Genomic DNA, 17827 nt, shown 5'->3' on the forward strand with positions numbered 1-17827 from the left:
GCAAAAGCTCATACTAAGAAAATAAGAGTCCAAGTAAAAAGCTCTATACACAAACATGTTAAAAATTGTGTTGGTTTCTAAGTTTGTCAATTCTATTATGTGAGCAGATAAAGGAGGCAACATCAACGTCATAATACTAATGCCTTTTTAACATACCTCAAGATTTGAATGACTAGGTAAGAGTGCACTTCCAAAAATAATTTGTACAATAAGTGCATAAAAGGAAATAATTGTCTATGTAATAAATACTTATTTAATTATTTCTTTACTGTAACTTCTTTACTCTATAAATAAACAGTGGAAGCAATGCAATCTGTCAAACATTGGCTAAAGGTTTTGCTTCTTCAACCACTCTTCATTGCTGTACTTGAGGAGGTCATAGACTTGCAATAGAGAGGCATGATGAGGGCAAAAGTAGTTAACATGGTAAAAAGAATTTGAATTCCACTGAATGTAACCATCTTTCCATCTCACAAAATGCTGGAGAAGTGTCTAGTGGTGAAATAGCGACCATGTAAAACTGTGAGCAAATGCTCAATATTTTCTAAATAATCTGAGTCATTTAGATGTCTCTACAACTGAGAAACCCATTTGTAAGTTCAACCATACGCATAATGCTGTATAAAAATGCTGTCCTTTTCATTTTCCTGAGTTTTAGAGTTCAAGACACATACAATTAATGACATTTGACCTCAGTGAAAGCTATGGCAAATCAAGATGTACAATACATAACATGAAAGGTAAAGTACCTCCCCATATTTTAGGGCAGGTTTTTCTGTCATAAAGCAGATATTTCCACAGCAATACTCACTTGTGTGTATTTTTTGAAGTGACATGTACTTCTCCAAATTCCTCCTGAGCATCATTTCATTCCCATACTTGCCTACTGTCCCATCATCTGCCATTAGAAAATGAGAATGCATGCTGTTGAGGGTACTCAGCTTGCTGAGTGGGTTACCAAGAGTCTGGTACAGGCAAACTACCTGAGAAAACCAAAATAAAAAATGTCCTCAAAGAAACCAACAAAATAGCACAATTTATGTTTCCTCACTTGCATATATTTCTTCATCACAGTGTGGCTGTTCAGAATTCTCCATCATGCTTTTAGAGCTACTCAAACATTTGATTCTTAACAGCAACAAATCCATAGATAATACCGTGGAAAACACTTTTGATTGGGTTTGCAACCCCTAGAGTCACTGCCTGGCATTCTTTGCAACAGCTGGAACATCATGGCATAGTTTCCCTGGGTTGTATTCCCATTAATAATACATGAGCTAACATTTATCAGGAATGATTTTACCTTGCTACTTAAGTTCTTTTAGACACCTGATTAGATTATGCTCTCACATAAAGTCATAGTTTGTGAATATAAAATAGACTGTGAATAAAATAATACACATTAATAGCTTATTTGTGTACATTGCTAACCTGACTGTTCATTCTGAATCTTAATATAGAAATACAACTACAAGAGAGTTGCCTACATAATTACAAAATTTTAAAAAGGAATGGCAATTTCCTGTAAGAAGAGAAGTATTTTAAAGCTGTTCATTTATACATAAAAAGCAAAATTCAGTGCCTCAACATGCCAAGCAAAATTCTGTTGTTGAGTAAAACCTAATCCTCTATTATAGTGAAAAAAAGATCAAATTAGTGAAGTTAATCCACAAGACAATCAGGTATGCAAGAAAGCTCTAACATCCCATGAACATGAAGGCTTTTGTTATTAAAATGCATCCAACTCACATCTTTTCCAATGAGATCCCTCTGATTCTCAATGATACCCCATGGAGGAATCCCAATAGCACAGATCTTCCTCAGGTGTGGTGAGGCACGGCCTTTGAGTGCATCCCCCACGTGCCTGGACACTCCTAAACAGATAATCAAATGATAATTTTTTTCCATATTCAGAGACCTGTTACAGGACACCAAGAAAGTTTTCACATCACATAATTTGTAGTTGTGTTTCAACCAAAACCAAAATGGTGTACCCAACTTGTGTATTTGATGTACACTTCACAGTTCGGGTGTAATGTACCACTGCTTCAAATTCAGCACATATTTCTAATTAATAGTACTCTTACATGTTGCTAATGGTGCTTTTCACACCCATAAATCTTCATTAGTTACATAAATGCCCAGGACAGTTCTTCTGTAAAATCACCAGATTAAATAACAGCTAAAGAAGTAAAACTTTCAGTTCCACAGTTTACTGACCCCTCTGAGTTTTTGAGAGTAGTCCAAAGAGATTTTCAGCTACTAATAGGCTAATTATTGGATTATCCTGATTCAAAACTTTATCAATTATAAAACACAAGTTAAATTGAGCTTTGAAAATTGTTTCAAAAATACTAATCATAGTCCACAAAACCCAAATATTTTAAAGAAGCAGATAAATTTACTGCAAATAAGTTCTGGCTATATGCAGTGTTTCTTAATACATGCAGAATACTCTGCTCTAATTAAAATATGTAGAATGTGTGTCAACAGCAAACTAACATGATCCCTCTCTTTGAATTATGCACTGCTCTTTATATAAAAACGTCTTCATTTTGTATTAATATATCACCAATTTTCAGATAATTTCACTCTATTTTGACCCTACATGCTATTATGCAGGGAAAAAACACCAAAAGGAAAAGTGAAACAAAGAAAAATAATTACACTACCGCTGTTGATGCCTTCTGTAATTATCCATGCTCCTGTAGACTCAGCTGCTTTCACTAGCCCTTTGCTGAAAACCTGCTTGACCTTTGAGGGAAGCTTGAAATTTTGAATGCCTCCATGAACAGAGATCACTAGCTTTGGCAATTCCATCTGCCATTCTTTAACCATCAGGTGCAACAGCTGATCCAAACTGCTGTCATAAGAAAGTCTAATATACTAAAAAGGAAAATAATGGGTAAAATAAATATCTTTTAAATTCTTCAGGAGAAGAAACTACAACACATTACAAAGTTGTAAGGATTAATGTCCTGTAGATTTGTGAAGGGTTAGAGCTGTCATACTACCCTGACATGATAGCACCAAAATGCATGTGCAAAATGCAATACAGACAGTGTATCCCTAACCACACTGAAGTTCAACATAAAAATATACACACATTTTAAACCGGTTTGCTTTTAGATTCCCCTGCCCTCTTAAGGCAATCAATCTGCGATGCACCCAATCAAATCTTTCCCTTTGTTTGCCTTTCTTTTCTTATGCTGAAATTGCAAAAACAAGTCAGACATATAAACACAGCACCTATTACCTTGGCATGGTATGTGCGGTCTCCATCTTGAAAATTGATTGTACCAAACGCGTCTGTCGGACTCATCTTTGTGTGTTTTTGCACAGACCATTCTCCACCATCGCTCTGCGAGCCTGCCTGATAAACAGGCCAGCTGCATTCTGTTCCGGGGTGCTCTCCAATCAGCCGGCCACAGCAGCACCTCACATTAAAAATACAGAAATTATTTTATATCAGATTCACTTGCATACACCTTTAGTATTTACATGTGAATGGCCCAAATAACTTCCGGCAAAGAAAAATACTGCAGTTGTCTCACATGGAATGCAGTAAAAATTAGCTGTGTTGAAAGAAATTGCAAGAATAGCAAAGTGACATGGAATTATATCATAAATATGTTCAGTTGGGTATAGAATTTGTTCTCTATCTGAGGAACACTAATAACAGTTGGGGGGATTTAACTGGACAGTCTTCAATAGTCCCTTCCAATCCAAACCATGCTGTGATTCTGAGCGGTTCTGTAATTGTTTGAAAGTCCCATACAGAAATTCTGACCGGAGCAATGCAGGTTCTGATCTGTTCCAGTTCAGAGGAATGTTGTAGGACACTGAGGTTTGCTATGAGTAGTACCACTGGTTATTCTAAGTACTAAAGGAAGATCTAGGAATTATCTTCAACAACCAGGAGGAGAATTTCAGGGTGACCTTTATGTTAACCCTTGGAAGCCAGCAAAGTGCATATACGAAATACATGGATTGAAGGGCAGTATTGAGGGAGATTGTCATGGTTTGGGTATGGTAATCCTCACTTTAATGCTCCCACTGAGACTCTCCAAACCACACACTGTTCACTCACTCACCCCTTTCCCTTCCCTTCCTTTCTCCATGCAGTGCACTGGAGAGAAGAACTGGAGACACATATGGTAAAGATTGCAGAATGGGATAAGAACAATTTACTGGAAACATCAACAAGACAAGAGATCAAACAGTAACAGCAACAATACTAATAATAAACAGCACAAGAAATTAATATTTCACACAGAAACCCCTCAACAATAGACAACACCTAACCACTACCTCTGTCACTCTATGCCAGCCCATAGCTTTGAGCCCATGGTATGACTCTTGGGAATAGCCCTATCAGTGCTCAATGCTCACTGTAGATCCTTTCCAACCCAGCATATTCTGTGATACTCCCTGGAAGAGAGAGAATCCCTCACTCCCAGCAGTGATATGAGGTGGTGGAGAATAACCCCTAAATCCTAGCCATGCCCCCCTTGGCTCCTGCAGAAAATAATTCTGTCCTGGCAGGAATGGGGACATTTTTCACCTCTTATTCTATACCATCTATGTCATGACCACATCATATGCCTTACAATTACATACATACATACATGCATATACATATACACACACATATACATGTGTATCTATACATATATATACATATAAACATACAGACACACAAGCTTGAGTATCATCTTAGGTATCATAGTCAATGGCTATCCCTTCAAGATATCTGTAGAGTTCATTCATTGAGCCCATGACTGTGGGTTCTCTGCCCTAGATCCCTTCCAGGGCAGGAGGGCTGCTGTGCTGTCAGGTGGTTGCAAGCTGCATCACGAGCTCATGACCAGTGTATCTGGAGCAGTCCATACTCACTGTCCGTGGCAGTTATGGCACACAGTGCCAGTGTCATCCAGCAACCAAAACTACACACACAGTTTGGCATTACAGACTGTTGTCACTCAAAAATCAAATCCCCTTCAGGTACACATCCTGTTTCACAGTTCCTCTGCATTATCCCCCAAGCATACCCAGGTCATTGAACAAAACATTCCCATGGGTGGGTTTGCCTTTGCTTGAGACAAGCTGATATAAACTGACTTCCCAAACATATTCTTCATGAAGACCTTATCCTCTTCTCCCCTTCTACAGTATGTGAACATTTTGATTGAGCAAGGCAAGTTCAATTGGCAGAGTCTCTGGTATTAGCCAGCCAGATGGCTTTCCTAAATGCAGATCCCACATGGGTTGAAGGTCCTACAACCCATTGCTTTCAATGTGGTTTTAACAGTCCGTTGTACCATTCAACTTTCCCAGAGGCTGATGCATGACAGGGAATTTGATACCCCCTCAATACCATATGATGTCTGAACCAGGGATCTATGGAATCAATCTGCCAGGCCTCTCCATATTTATATTTTACCCATCATCCCCCATACCACAGAGGCTTTACCCACTTGGCCTGCTTGATCACAGTGCATGTTTCACAGTTATAGATCACTTGGGAAGCAGTGACCATCATTAAATCCACCCCTCACTCATGAGCCCATCTGTATTGCTGCATCTCTTCCCTGTTGACCTGGGGTGTCATGGGCGTAATGAGCCAGAAATAATCCACACTTATGATGCCAGCCCAGGTCCAACCAAGACACTTTAATCTTGGCAGCCCAATCCACCTGTCCATTGTTGTGTTCTTCAGCACACCAACCCCTGGGGGTGTGTGCATCTACACGATGTGTTTTTACAGCCAGTTTCTCTGCATAGGCACTGGTGTCTTTCCAGAGCTCAGCAGCCCACATGGGTTTACCTCTGCACTGCCTATTTATTTTTCCACTGCTCAAGCCACACCTACAGAGCATTTGCTACCATTCATGGGTCAATACAGGGGTAGAGCACTGGCCATTTCTCTCATTCAGTGGTATCTAAAGCCAGCTGGATGGCTTTCAGCTCTGCAACCTGACTTGATCCATCTTGTCCCTCGATAGCTTCCGCAGCTTGCCACATGGGACTCCAGTACAGCAGCTTCCCATTTTTGATGTGTCCCTCCAATACAGCAGGAAGCCTCGGTGAAGAGAGTATATCACTTTCCATTTTCTGGTAGCTGACTATATGGTGGGATCTCTCTCAGCTCCTCTTTGTCCTCTTCTGACAAAAATCCAAAATTTTTGACTTTGGGCCAGTTCCTGATTCCTAGGTAATTGGAGTTTCCTGTTCAAGCCTCCTGTGTCATCAGCACACTCCACTTACTCTGTAAAGCATCAGTGCCATGATGTGTGGCAGGGAATTTCCCTTTGAACATCCAGCCCAGCACTGGCAGCCAGGGTGCCAGGAGGAGCTGTGCTTGGTGCCCATCACTTTGGAAGTAGCTCAAATTCCTTCATAAACTGCCAGGGTCTCTTTCAGTTGGGGTGTAGCAGGCCTCAGATCCTTTGCATCCCTGTCCTGCTTGTGCCCGGGACAGGGTTAATTCCTTGCAGTAGCTGCAATGGGGCACGGCTAGGGCCCAGATGTTACTCTTCAGCACCTCACATCTTTGCTGTAGGCAGAGTTGCGCCTGTCTCTCTCTCTTGTGGGAAGAAGGGATTACTTCTGGTTGAATATGTGTAGTGGAGGGAGCTGGTTTCAAGCCAGAGACACGTTCAGGTAGGGCCAGTCCCAAGAGGGACAGAGCATTGAGGCTGGCCCTGCTGAGGTCACAAGTTCCGCAGTGAGCATTTCATTTCTGCATTATCACTCCTCTTTTTTTTTGTATGCTTTTTAAATTAACATTGTTGCTGTTACTGTTTGCTTTTTTCTTATCAAATTGCTGTTTCCAGTAAATTGTTCTTATCTCAAACCATGATCTTTTGCCTTTTGTGTCTCCAGTTCTCAGCTTCACCCCACTGCAGTGGAAAGGGGGAGGAAAAGATGGAGTGGGAGAGAGAGGCATGTGGTTTTGGAGAATCTCAGTGGGGGCACTGCACTGGGGAGTACCATTCCACAACCAAGAACATCTTTGACTCCATAACCCAAGGGGTTCCTTGAGCCTCCCCAGATACACTTTTCCAGAGGTTCCAGAAAGGACCATTCTCCCCACCTGCAATGTAGAGCACATTTTTCATGTCTTGTCCTGTCATGACAGTGCAAGAGCTGTCGCATGATCAGCTTCCAGTTTGATTTTTTCAAACGCTTGTTGTTCAGGACCCCACTTAAAATCATTCTTCTTTCAGGTCACTTGATCGAGAGGACTTTCAATCTGACTGTAATCCTAAACCCAGATCCTTCAAAAACCCACAACACCTAGGAAATCCTGTGCTTCTTGCTTGCTGGTTGTCTGGGATCACAGGTATTAATGTGTTGATCACATCCATTGGAATTTGATGACATCCATCCTGTCATTTTATTCCTAAACTGAATTTTATTCCTAACTGAATTTCCTGGGCAGTAGGTTGACCTTACTTTGGTTTATGGCAAAAGCAGTCTTCAGGAGAATTTTCCATCCCACTTCCACACATCGTCTCCATGATCATGCAACAAAAATCACAGGTTTGCTCATCATCAGCACCCTCTCTCTTGAAGGGGTCCACTTGCTCCCAATAGCAGAGACAAAAGTCCATACTGGTGGGGCATGGGACATTTCCTCTCTACCTTACTTGAGCCTTTTGAGTCTGTCTGCAGTCTTGGACAGTCTTTCCACAGACAAGGTGCAGGTCAGTAGGGAGGAAAAAAGATGACCATCACATGGCTGTAGCTAGGTAATCACCTAAAGCACTTTGTTCCTCCTCCTGTCATGGACATGGATGCCAGAGAGTTGGTGTACGATGATCATGTGCTCCGTACAAACTTCTGCCACGTGGATTGTGCACTCTGGACCTCATCCAGATCTACAGGGGACTGCACCTTAACTGAATCCCTAGACACTACCTCCAGAACACTCATTCTCCCAGGTACTGGATACCTTTCTCCATGGTGCCCCACCTGCCTGGGTGCACTACTAGATCATCCCTGAGAGAGAACCTTTCTCTCACGCTTGACAGGAGTCACCTCCAAAGGCTGAGAGCTTCTGTCCTCTTCCCAATGCCCTCGTCAGTGCCAGACCCTGGGACAGGGATCCCAGCTCCTCAGCCTCATTACCACCTAGTTTCATATCATGGGCCACAACACCTGAGCATCAGAGCCGCCAGGTCACCTGACTGGCAGCTGAAATCTTTTCACATATCTCACAGCTCACCCAGGGATAGGGAACAGGGGATCTGGCTCTCCCTCTTCCTCCTGTCATGAAGGCCCTACTTTCTCTTCAACTAACTAAGTGAACTGATTTGGTCTTGGACTTCTTCATTTGTAGGAGCAACCACTACCGGCACTGGCTGTTCCTCTGGTTCAGGTGCAGTTGAGTGGCCACAGTGCTTTTTGCTTTGCTTTCCTTGTCCTCCACCTGAGGGCACATTCTAGTATTGAGCAGTGTTCAATAAAGAGCAGTCAGAGCCTAGCATGTTGCAAAACTTTGCACCCTTCTGGAACTGACACAGCATTTTTCCATGATATATTTTATCATTTCAACAGGGTCCTGTAGTGGTTTAGGGGTGAACTTCCAATTCACTGGAGAAGTCTTCCAAATACTGGCCCATGTCCTTCCACATTGAATGCCACTCATGATTGTCCATCCTTGGGGCAGAACTCTGAACAACCCTCCCAGAAATTTCTTTCTTGACTCTAACCATGGTGTGGGCCATGTTGGGGAACCTGGCAGACTTAGCAACAAGAATGGCTTCTTCAACATCCAAAAAAAAAAAAAAAAATCTCCAAAGCTGTCATAACAGGCCTGAAGGAGGAAAAGGGGATGAAAGGCTGGAGAAAATCATCCTCCACTGTTTTCCCAATGGACTTGATACAATTATTAATGGACTCCCAAAGGTAGCACCCAAGATCAGGTTAGGAGAGCAACACTGAACACATATCACAAATGACCTTCATGGCCCTTGATGCTATGATGCCATAAGTGATATCACACAGCAGAGCAACAAAGCAATCTTGATTCTTCACCCTACTTAGGGAAAGATCATTGGAAGGAGCTCATGTGGCAACATAGACAGCGTTGGGTACCACAGCCACATGAATAGACCTAGTAACGTTGTGACACATGGCTCCATGCCTACTGTGAAATAGCGAGATCAAACTTGTTTCCAAGTGGCTCTGTTATCTCAGCTCTTCCACCTGCACATTAGGTGCCAAATAAGGCTGCCATGTTTTAGGAATGGTATTCCATGGTTTAGGAAGACATTGAGACACTTGAATACAGCCAGAGGAGGGCAACAAGGCTGGTGAGGGGTTTGGAACAAAGGCCCATGAGGAATAACTGAGGGAGCTGGTGGCGTTTAGCCTGGAGAAAAGGAGACTCAGAGGTGACCTTATCACTCTCTGCACCTTCCTGAAAGGTGGCTGCAGTCAGGTGGGGGTTGGTCTCTTTCTCCAGGCAGCAACTGACAGAACATTCACAGTCTTAACAGGACATAGTCTTAAGCTGCACCAAGGGAAGTTTAGGTTTGATATTAGGAAAAAAGTGTTTTACTGATAGAGTGATAAAGTACTGGGATCATCTGCATGGGGAAGTGGTGGAGTCACCCTCCCTGGATGTGTTTAAAAAAAGACTGGATGTGGCAGTTGATGCTATGGTTTTGTTAAGGTGGTGTTAGGGCATGGGTTGGACTCAATGATCTTAAAGGAATCTTCCAACCTAGTGATTCTGCAATTCCCCAGTTTGGTGTTCCCACTGAAACATGTCAAACCATGCACCATTCTCTCACTCCTCCTCCTCCCCCTGCCCTTGCCCCTGCTGGGGCTGCAGAGGAGAACAGAGGGCACAAAGGGTAAAGATCATGGGTTGAGATAAGAACAGTTTGCTGGAAACAGCAGTGAGATAAGGAAATCAACAGCAGCAACAAACTGATGACAAGGGGCACAAAAAATGAACAATTCACATGGAAAACCCCTGACAAGACAGCACTACCTTGATCCAGAAGGGACCCTGCTCCCCAGAAGAAAATCCCTTCCCCACAAGCCTTGGCAATGACCTGACGTGACAGAGAACAACCTCTGGGCCCCTGGCTGGCTTCTGCAAGTAATTAACCCTGTCCTAGTCAGAAACAGGAGAGAAAGAGACCAGAAACTCAGCTAGCATTAAAGTCTTGCATCTGGAATCATAACCCAGATTCCAAATTCAGTCATTACTTTCACACAGGCTTCAACAGGCTTCAGTCTCTTCTACAGGATTAACTTCAGTGTAATTCCTCTTCTACAGGATTAACTTCAGTGACAGCTGACAGTCCAGGTCTCCTTTAGACATGTCAGAAGTTAATATACCCTAGGAAATGGAGATAAATTCCTCACTTTTCCTCTTTTAAGAAACCAAACATCCTTCAACAACCCAGATGCAACTGCCTCAGGCCTCAGCTGTACTACTTGTCCATTTAGGGGCAGGTTAGGTGTAAACATCTGCAAGACTCTCGAGATGTGCATTCTAAAAGAGAGACTTTTCAGTGGAGATGAGTGAGAACTAACTGGTGACAAAGAAGATTTTTAAAACCAACCAACTAACAAACCAACCAAAACCAACCCCAAAACAACTGGAAGGAAATGCAAGAGGTGAGCTGCTTTAGTAAGGTATTTCTTGATACCCAGAAGCCATGAAATTAGGTCTGCACCCCACTTTTCCAACCCAGGCAAATTAGGTTTGTTTCATCCAATGCTCTGCCAAAGCAAACTGGAGAAGGAAGTCTCCTACGCTCTGGGACACAGGGCTCAAGCTGGAGTGGCAATAGCAGGCTGAGATGATGATTAACACAGGAGCACTTGTTTCACACATATGTCAGGCTGCACCCCAGGGTGCTGAGGGAGGAGGCTGATGCCCTTGTACTGCCAGATTCCAAGGCTGTGGAGATCAGGGTGTCCCCAATAACTGGAGAAAGGCAAATGTCATGCATGCCTTCAAAAACAGGCAGAAGCCACCCTGTGGAACTGCAGGTCAGCCATCTGGCCATAAGCCTGAAGTAAAGTCAAGGAGTGAGGCCTCCAGGAGCCCACATCTGGCCACAGGAAGGAGGAGACAGTGACAGGAAGCAGTAAGCAAGGATTAACCGAGGGTCAGTCATGCCTCACCCACCTCACCGTTTTCTGCAACATAATTGTGGGGATGAGAGGAGAGTACCTACCTTTGCTCTAGCCAGGTTTCTGTATCTGGGCTGTGACATTACAGTGTGGGAGGGATGCCAGGCTAGCGGGTGAGGACCTGGCTGGGTGTGGGCCAGTATCAGGAAGGGTTCCTTGGCCTCTCCTGTTCAGCCTGTCCACCTGCCACCTGGAAAAGGGGATGGAAGGAATGTGCAGCCCTAGGGGCATGGCAGCCCTGAGACCTGGTCCTGGGTGTCAGCGGGCTGAGCCAGGGTCATCCAGGTGCCTGGGCAGCAATGAGGGCCACAGGTGCTTGGGGTGGTGTGAGCAGGAATGGCCCAAGGGACCAGGGACAGCAGGGCCTGTCCCCTCTGCTCCGTGCTTGTCACCGAGCCCCTGCCAGCTTGGTGCCTCCAGCTTCAGTCCACAGCACAGGAGGGACACCAGCAAACTGGAGAGGCCTCAGGGGCAGACTGACCATGCTGGGCACAGGTGGTGGGGCTGGAGCCCTTGATCTCTGAGAAGAGGGGATGGTTTTCTGCTGGGATGAGACACGGCTTCAGGGGCTCCAACAACACACCCAGCTCTGATGGGACAGGATGCAGAAAGATGTTGATAGGCTCCTCAGTGAGTCATGGCAGAGGGGTGAGAGGCAGCAGCACAGCTGAAACATGGAGTCTGAGGCTGGAAATAAGAAGCAGCCTTTCTTCCAGAAGAACAACCCAGCAGTGGAGTTGGGACCTGGGGAGGGTGGGTCATGTCCATCCTTGGGGGTTTCACACAACTAGTGAAGCATCCTCATCTGACCCCCCTGGCAGAGCACACTGGAGACCATGTCCCTGACACCCTGAGTTACTAACTGTGATCCTATGGATATGTGGAAAGCATCTTTGCAATGACTTTGCCTTTCTTGCCTCAAAAGCTCATCAAGCTACTGGAGAAGATGGGGACATCATCAGTAACATAAAAGCAGGCTACTAGAAAAGTCACCCTTTGAGCAACAGTGGAAAACCCAAAGGGTTGGCACTGAAGTAAAAGTAACTGCAGGAGTCAGACTGCAATACCCAGGCAGCAGTTTAGAAGCTGTGTCTAAAACTTTCACCTTAAAGGTGAGATATATAGACAAGTTGCAAGAACATCTAAGATGTATAAGGATGCAGGAAATTGACACCTCACTGCTAAATACTCATAGAGAGAGTATTCTCATATATGAATACTCATATAGAGAGTCCATTCTAACTGTTGTCTGGGATGTTTTTGTAAGTACTGCACAGAAGAGTAAATAGAGACCAATTTCAGCTCACCAGCGGAGCATGGACAAAGGTGCTGGGAAGCAAATTTGATTAGCAACTTCTAAATGGAGTAATTCTACTTAGAATCAAAAAATTAGTTGCATAACCCAATTCACAAACTGTTTCCATTCACAAACTGCTTGCAAATCTTGGAAGTTCTCTACAAAATAAATCATTAGGGGATTTTATTTGCCTACAATATTAGGTCAAATTATTGTAGGCATCAAGTATATCCACATTATTTTTTGACTGTTGTGGAAAACTACAGAATCCAGGAGGCCCAAAACCTGTTTTATTGCTGATCTAATAAATACAAAATAACTAGTCATAACAATTATATGGAAATTATTTTTGCTTATTAGAAATAGAAAAATTCTCCTAGAACAAAGCTCTCTGTACACTTTGAGATACTCAAAAAGACAAGAACTGTTGATATTTGGGAAATGTACTTGCTAGATAAGGGCTGACTGAAATGCGCATTAGACACCCACACACAATCTGCAAACATAGACCAACAAACTCGATTTATATTAAATTAAACAGCATGATAATGCTCAGCAAAAACTGAAAGAAACAACTACAAGACAAAAGACACACAAAGATACAGGATGTCTTGACAGAGAAAGGTGAAAGAAAAAAATCCATCCAATGGAGTGCACATTTCCTGTTCCTCTTCCTCCCTCTCCAAGCGTTGTATTCGCATTTATGCAGCTAAACTATGTTTGACTAGGAGGCTGATTTAGTGAAAGCTCATCTTTTGGTTTTCCACTTCTGTACGTTAATTTTTGTCCTACTGATCTTCCCAGGCTAATTAACAACATGGTCTGAGGGGGGAGAGGGGAGAACAACAGAACTGCTGTAGTCTTGACTGAGATGAAATTAAACAACTGTATTTTGAAGGACAGTGTAACTTTGGTTGCAATTCACAGCTGAGTATCTGGAGGTTAGCAGGAAGCATTAAAACAACCCCTACATTTCTTCTCTCAGAAAGACCTGCAAAAATCTTTGAATATCTATTCTTTTGCTCTAAAGCAAGATATACATGAGACCAGCCTCTTAGAAGGAGCTCACACTTTCTGAACGGAAACACAAATGAGTTGCCTTACAATGCCAGCACCACTCTGCATATCAGCCCTTTACAGTGATCTGATTTCAGGAGTAATTTATTTACTCATTGTAAAACATGACTCCTGTAACTCACTGAAGCAAAATGAAATGTGAAGCTCAATGAAAAGGCAGATAATCGTGTTAACACAGATTGTCGGACTACTTGACACCAGCTTGCTAGTCACCAGTTGTTGCCTCAGCTATCCGATGCCTTTAACACAAAACAAATGCAAGTTGAAATTTTTGTTCCAATAACTGATAATGTATTATCATAAATACACAGCACCAAAATGTGTTTGGTAATACCATTTGAATGACAAATATTGGATTGAAAACAAACTATTTAATACAGGTCACAAGATACAATTTCCCTGAAAATAACACAATTTAAAAGCACCAAAGTAATGAATTTTTTGTTGTTTGCCTTCCCAAAATCAAATCTTTAATCCTCACTCCAGAGAACTCCTCACTCAATCCTCACTGCAGAGAAGATGAAACATTTTCAAAAATCCTATTATTGCGGTATTTCTTCTACCCTTTTTCTTCTCCCTTAATTTTCTTTATTCCTTCCATAATTCTCACTGTTCTCTATTGCAATAGACTCCCTCTCCTTCATATAATCTGGGATATAGCTGGAATTGACTCTCATTTAAAGACACACTTCTGCCTTCCATTCCTCAGGAGGACATTAAAACAAAATCATGCACACAAGGTATTTGGGTAGAATTTTCTATTGCAAATAAATCCAAGGTTATCATACCATTTATTCTACTTATATTTATGCCAAGCATTCTCCAGCACATCCCTAGAAATGCTGCTCTGACCATAAAACAAGAAGGGTATTTCTCTTGTCATTGCTTCCATGACCAGGATTGCCTATTACTAGGTCACTATAAAAATAGTACATATATATTTATGCACTCTTACCTGATTAAATTCTGGCACACCTGGCATCCTGTAGGACATCTGTGATGAAAAGCGGATGATTAATATATGCTAGTGTAGAATAAGACAGCTTTAAAATTATTCTTAGTATATCAATTCAACAGTGAAAGAATTCTCATCAACAACAATACAGGCTGTCATCTCCACCACAAACCCCTGGAAAATGCAGTGGATAACTTCAGTGATTTGTTCGGCATTTCACCACTCAGACTGTATGTCAGATCTTCATTTCATAGATGAGTTATCTATCTTACATCTGCTACCCTGTCCATGGGTTCAAAACCAAATGATCAAAATTACAAGTTTACATTCTCAGAGTGTGATCTCCAATTTATCTAGGCCACACCATCCACCTGATGGATAATATGGAATGCCAAGTTATGTTTGCTTCCTAAAGCATAGGTTGAGGATTTGATCTCTTCCCTACTCTTTTCATACTCTACACCAGTATGACCAGTAATTTCTGTATCAGAAGACTGTGATCAGCAGCAGTAATTATTTTAAGGAAGGGGGAAAATGGTGCAGCAGTAACTCCATGTAACTCAGTCTCTTAATCGGATACTGTACTTGTTTTTATTACCACACTGACAGCAACAAATCTAAGAAGCACAGTAAGGTTAATTGCTACCAATTTCTAATTCAAATAAACAGTTTCATATAAAACAGACTGGGGATGGGATCCATGAAAACTCACAGACCAGCAATCATTGGCTGAGACACTAAAAAACACTGTCCAAACCAAACACAATGCCCATAAAAATTACTTTGATTATTTTTAAATGTAACAGAAAACAAGAGAATTTGCTTTCTTTACCTGTGTGATTCTTTTGAGCTGGGAATAATGTGGGAACATTCTCTTTTACTGAAGACTTCTTCGATCCAAGATTTGGGGGGCTAAAAAGACACTTCAAATATAAATGCATTCCGGAACTTGGGAACATGATGTCAAAAATTGCACTGTAATGACAATACATCTGTATATAGATAACTCAGAGCTATTCCCATTATGTTGTGTGTAAGACTACTTGCTGAAGCTACAGCTCTGAGCAGTCTTAGCCCTTCAACTCCAAGCTTTACAGAATTCCCCAAGAAGATCAATATTTAAATTTACTACCACCATGAGAATTATTTAGATGTTCTGTCAAACATATGTACAATAGAGAAAGTGGAAAGGATTAATCAAAATTGCTGTAAGTATTGCATTCTTCTTCTGCCAGCAGACTAGCAAACTGCAATCTTACTAAAGCAAGCTGTGCTTTAGCTGCGGCAAAAAAGGCAAGATTGTCATTCTACCTGAAGGAGATGGTTGAGTCCTTCTTTTGTTATTCTTCACAGATTAATAGGTCTAGAGTGAAATGCAAAAGCAGGGGCCCAGCACTCAGGGTGGATGACAGGTGGGCTTTCTGCCCTGCCTCCTGGAGAGCTGTGTCAGTGATGCCTGTCACAACTCAGCAAACTGAACAGCCACTATAGCACTCAGATTCTTCAAAGACTCTCCCTGTAAATCTTTGAACCTTTCTTTTCAGGTTTATCAGGATCAAATTCCTTGAAAGGAGCAGTAACTGCTGGATGCAGAGCTTTGAAACCTCTGGGACTTAATTAATTATTCTTAATTTTTATAGGTGAAATCTTCACATAGTATGTACAATTTACAGCAGAACCTGAACATTTATTTCTTAATCTTTAGGCTTTTAGACTAATTATATCATTAGGAAAAGGGGTTTGAAACTTCATGCTTTTTTACAGTCATCCGTGACTTCAGGCCTAGGCAAAGAAAAATGGAAAGAGGAGACTTCTGAACTGCAGACTTTTGTAGTCTAGCTCTTGATTCCTAGTTTTGTAAAAGACTTCCGTAACATGTACAGAAGTCCTAGAACTTGATTCCTAGTTTTGTATATGACTTCTGTAGCATCTCCTTTCACAAAACTCTGAATAATATTCCAAAATGTCATAATTTAATTAGATTTCAACAGCAAATGAAAATATTCCCTGTCACTACAATGAGGCACATATATCTCAGCCATCATTGACACATATCCTTTTCACCACAAAATCCTAAAGGAGGAGACAAAAATACAACTACACACTCCTTCTCACTGGCAAATTTCTCCTCTGATATACCAAAGACCTGAAGCCAATTCTATTGTAGCTTTCCTCCTACTTTTTCCTCTAAGGAAGTCCTGAGACCTGTGTTTGGGACTTTTGGCTTCTCTTTTCTCACCAGTCTGAGGATTAAGCTTGCTGCTTATAATTCCCTGCCACAGAAGAGGCTTTGGAGATTTCTAGACTGATTTAGTCAATGGAGTGGCAAGAGTTTGGCTCTGAAATTTAAGGCACATGAGTAGTTTTTAGAAAATTGCTTTTAATCACTTTTCCAATATCTTTAATGTCTGAGATCCTTGCATAATGTGGTATTAAAGGGACATTGTCAGGTCAAAATGTTCAAAAATTAAGGTCTCCAGAAGTAAAGAAAGAGATCACAGTGTAATATATAAGCAAACATATGCGCCACCCATTTCTTTAAAATTCCTTCTGTTGAGCAGTGAGAGCAGACAAAACCTACAAACCCAGCCTGGCACAGAGGTCCTTCAAAGGGCAGGGGTGCCATCAGCAAGGAGAGTGAGTGTGCCACCATGGCACTGGGGTGTCTGGGCAGGTGCACAGAGCTGGGCTCACCAGCCTCCAGGGAAGGGCAGCGCCGCCCTGCCGCGCCCTGCTGCGCTGCTCCCCTCACTGAGTTCACCACCCCCCATCCAGCAAAAACACATGAAGGCTTCCATTTTTGCTTCTGCTTTCTTCTGCCTCAGGCCACCCTCCACCACCATCCCTGCAAAGACCACCTGAAGCCAAAGCCTGTAGCTGCACTGTGACAAATAAACACTGCCAAGCAGGGGGTTCATGTCTGCTCTCCCTGCTCTGAAATTGGCTTTACTAAGCCAAGAGCACCAGGAAACATTCAGCTCCTTCAAGCCCAGACAATAAACACTGTTCAGGGGTCAAGTATCAAACTCAGGAAAACTAGGTTACACTGTCAATATGAAACAGCAATCTTTTAGTTTCCTTAGCTGTACATATGCCTGCTTTAGGGTGAAACGCAGAGATACATATCTTTTCTAATGAAACGCCAGGCTGCTCTGGACATTGTTCAATTCCCTGCAAAAGAAAATTAGAAGGCACACATCTCTGCGCAGAATAATGTCATCCATTATTGAAACACAATCAATTTTTGGACAAAACAGCAGCAATTGCTTTTAATGACACATTGTAGCTCCAGACAGGTGCAGATAATTAGAAATCACACAATGACTAGCCAGTTT

The 17827-nt window shown here is 42.3% G+C and overlaps 1 protein-coding gene across 10 annotated transcripts in view; it reads right to left on the reverse strand.

The window, feature by feature from the left end:
* Positions 1 to 17827, reverse strand: part of TRPM6 (transient receptor potential cation channel subfamily M member 6) — a 99848-nt gene that overhangs the window by 64242 nt on the left and 17779 nt on the right. For 8 of the 10 annotated variants that reach the window (XR_010031090.1, XR_010031091.1, XR_010031092.1 and 5 more), the window contains 6 exons: positions 15325 to 15404; positions 14493 to 14531; positions 3257 to 3437; positions 2673 to 2886; positions 1750 to 1874; positions 812 to 983 (listed from right to left, as the gene is read on the reverse strand). Coding sequence is in view for 7 of the 10 variants with exons in the window: in XM_063179963.1 (XP_063036033.1) it covers positions 812 to 983; positions 1750 to 1874; positions 2673 to 2886; positions 3257 to 3437; positions 14493 to 14531; positions 15325 to 15404 (811 nt within the window). In the remaining 3 variants the exon portion in view is untranslated. Of the gene's footprint in view, positions 1 to 811; positions 984 to 1749; positions 1875 to 2667; positions 2887 to 3256; positions 3438 to 14492; positions 14532 to 15324; positions 15405 to 17827 lie in introns of those variants that run through there. The other 2 variants (XM_063179967.1, XM_063179966.1) reach the window with 2 other exon arrangements.

Source organism: Melospiza melodia, chromosome Z, assembly GCF_035770615.1.
Source record: "Melospiza melodia melodia isolate bMelMel2 chromosome Z, bMelMel2.pri, whole genome shotgun sequence".
NCBI lineage: Eukaryota > Metazoa > Chordata > Aves > Passeriformes > Passerellidae > Melospiza > Melospiza melodia.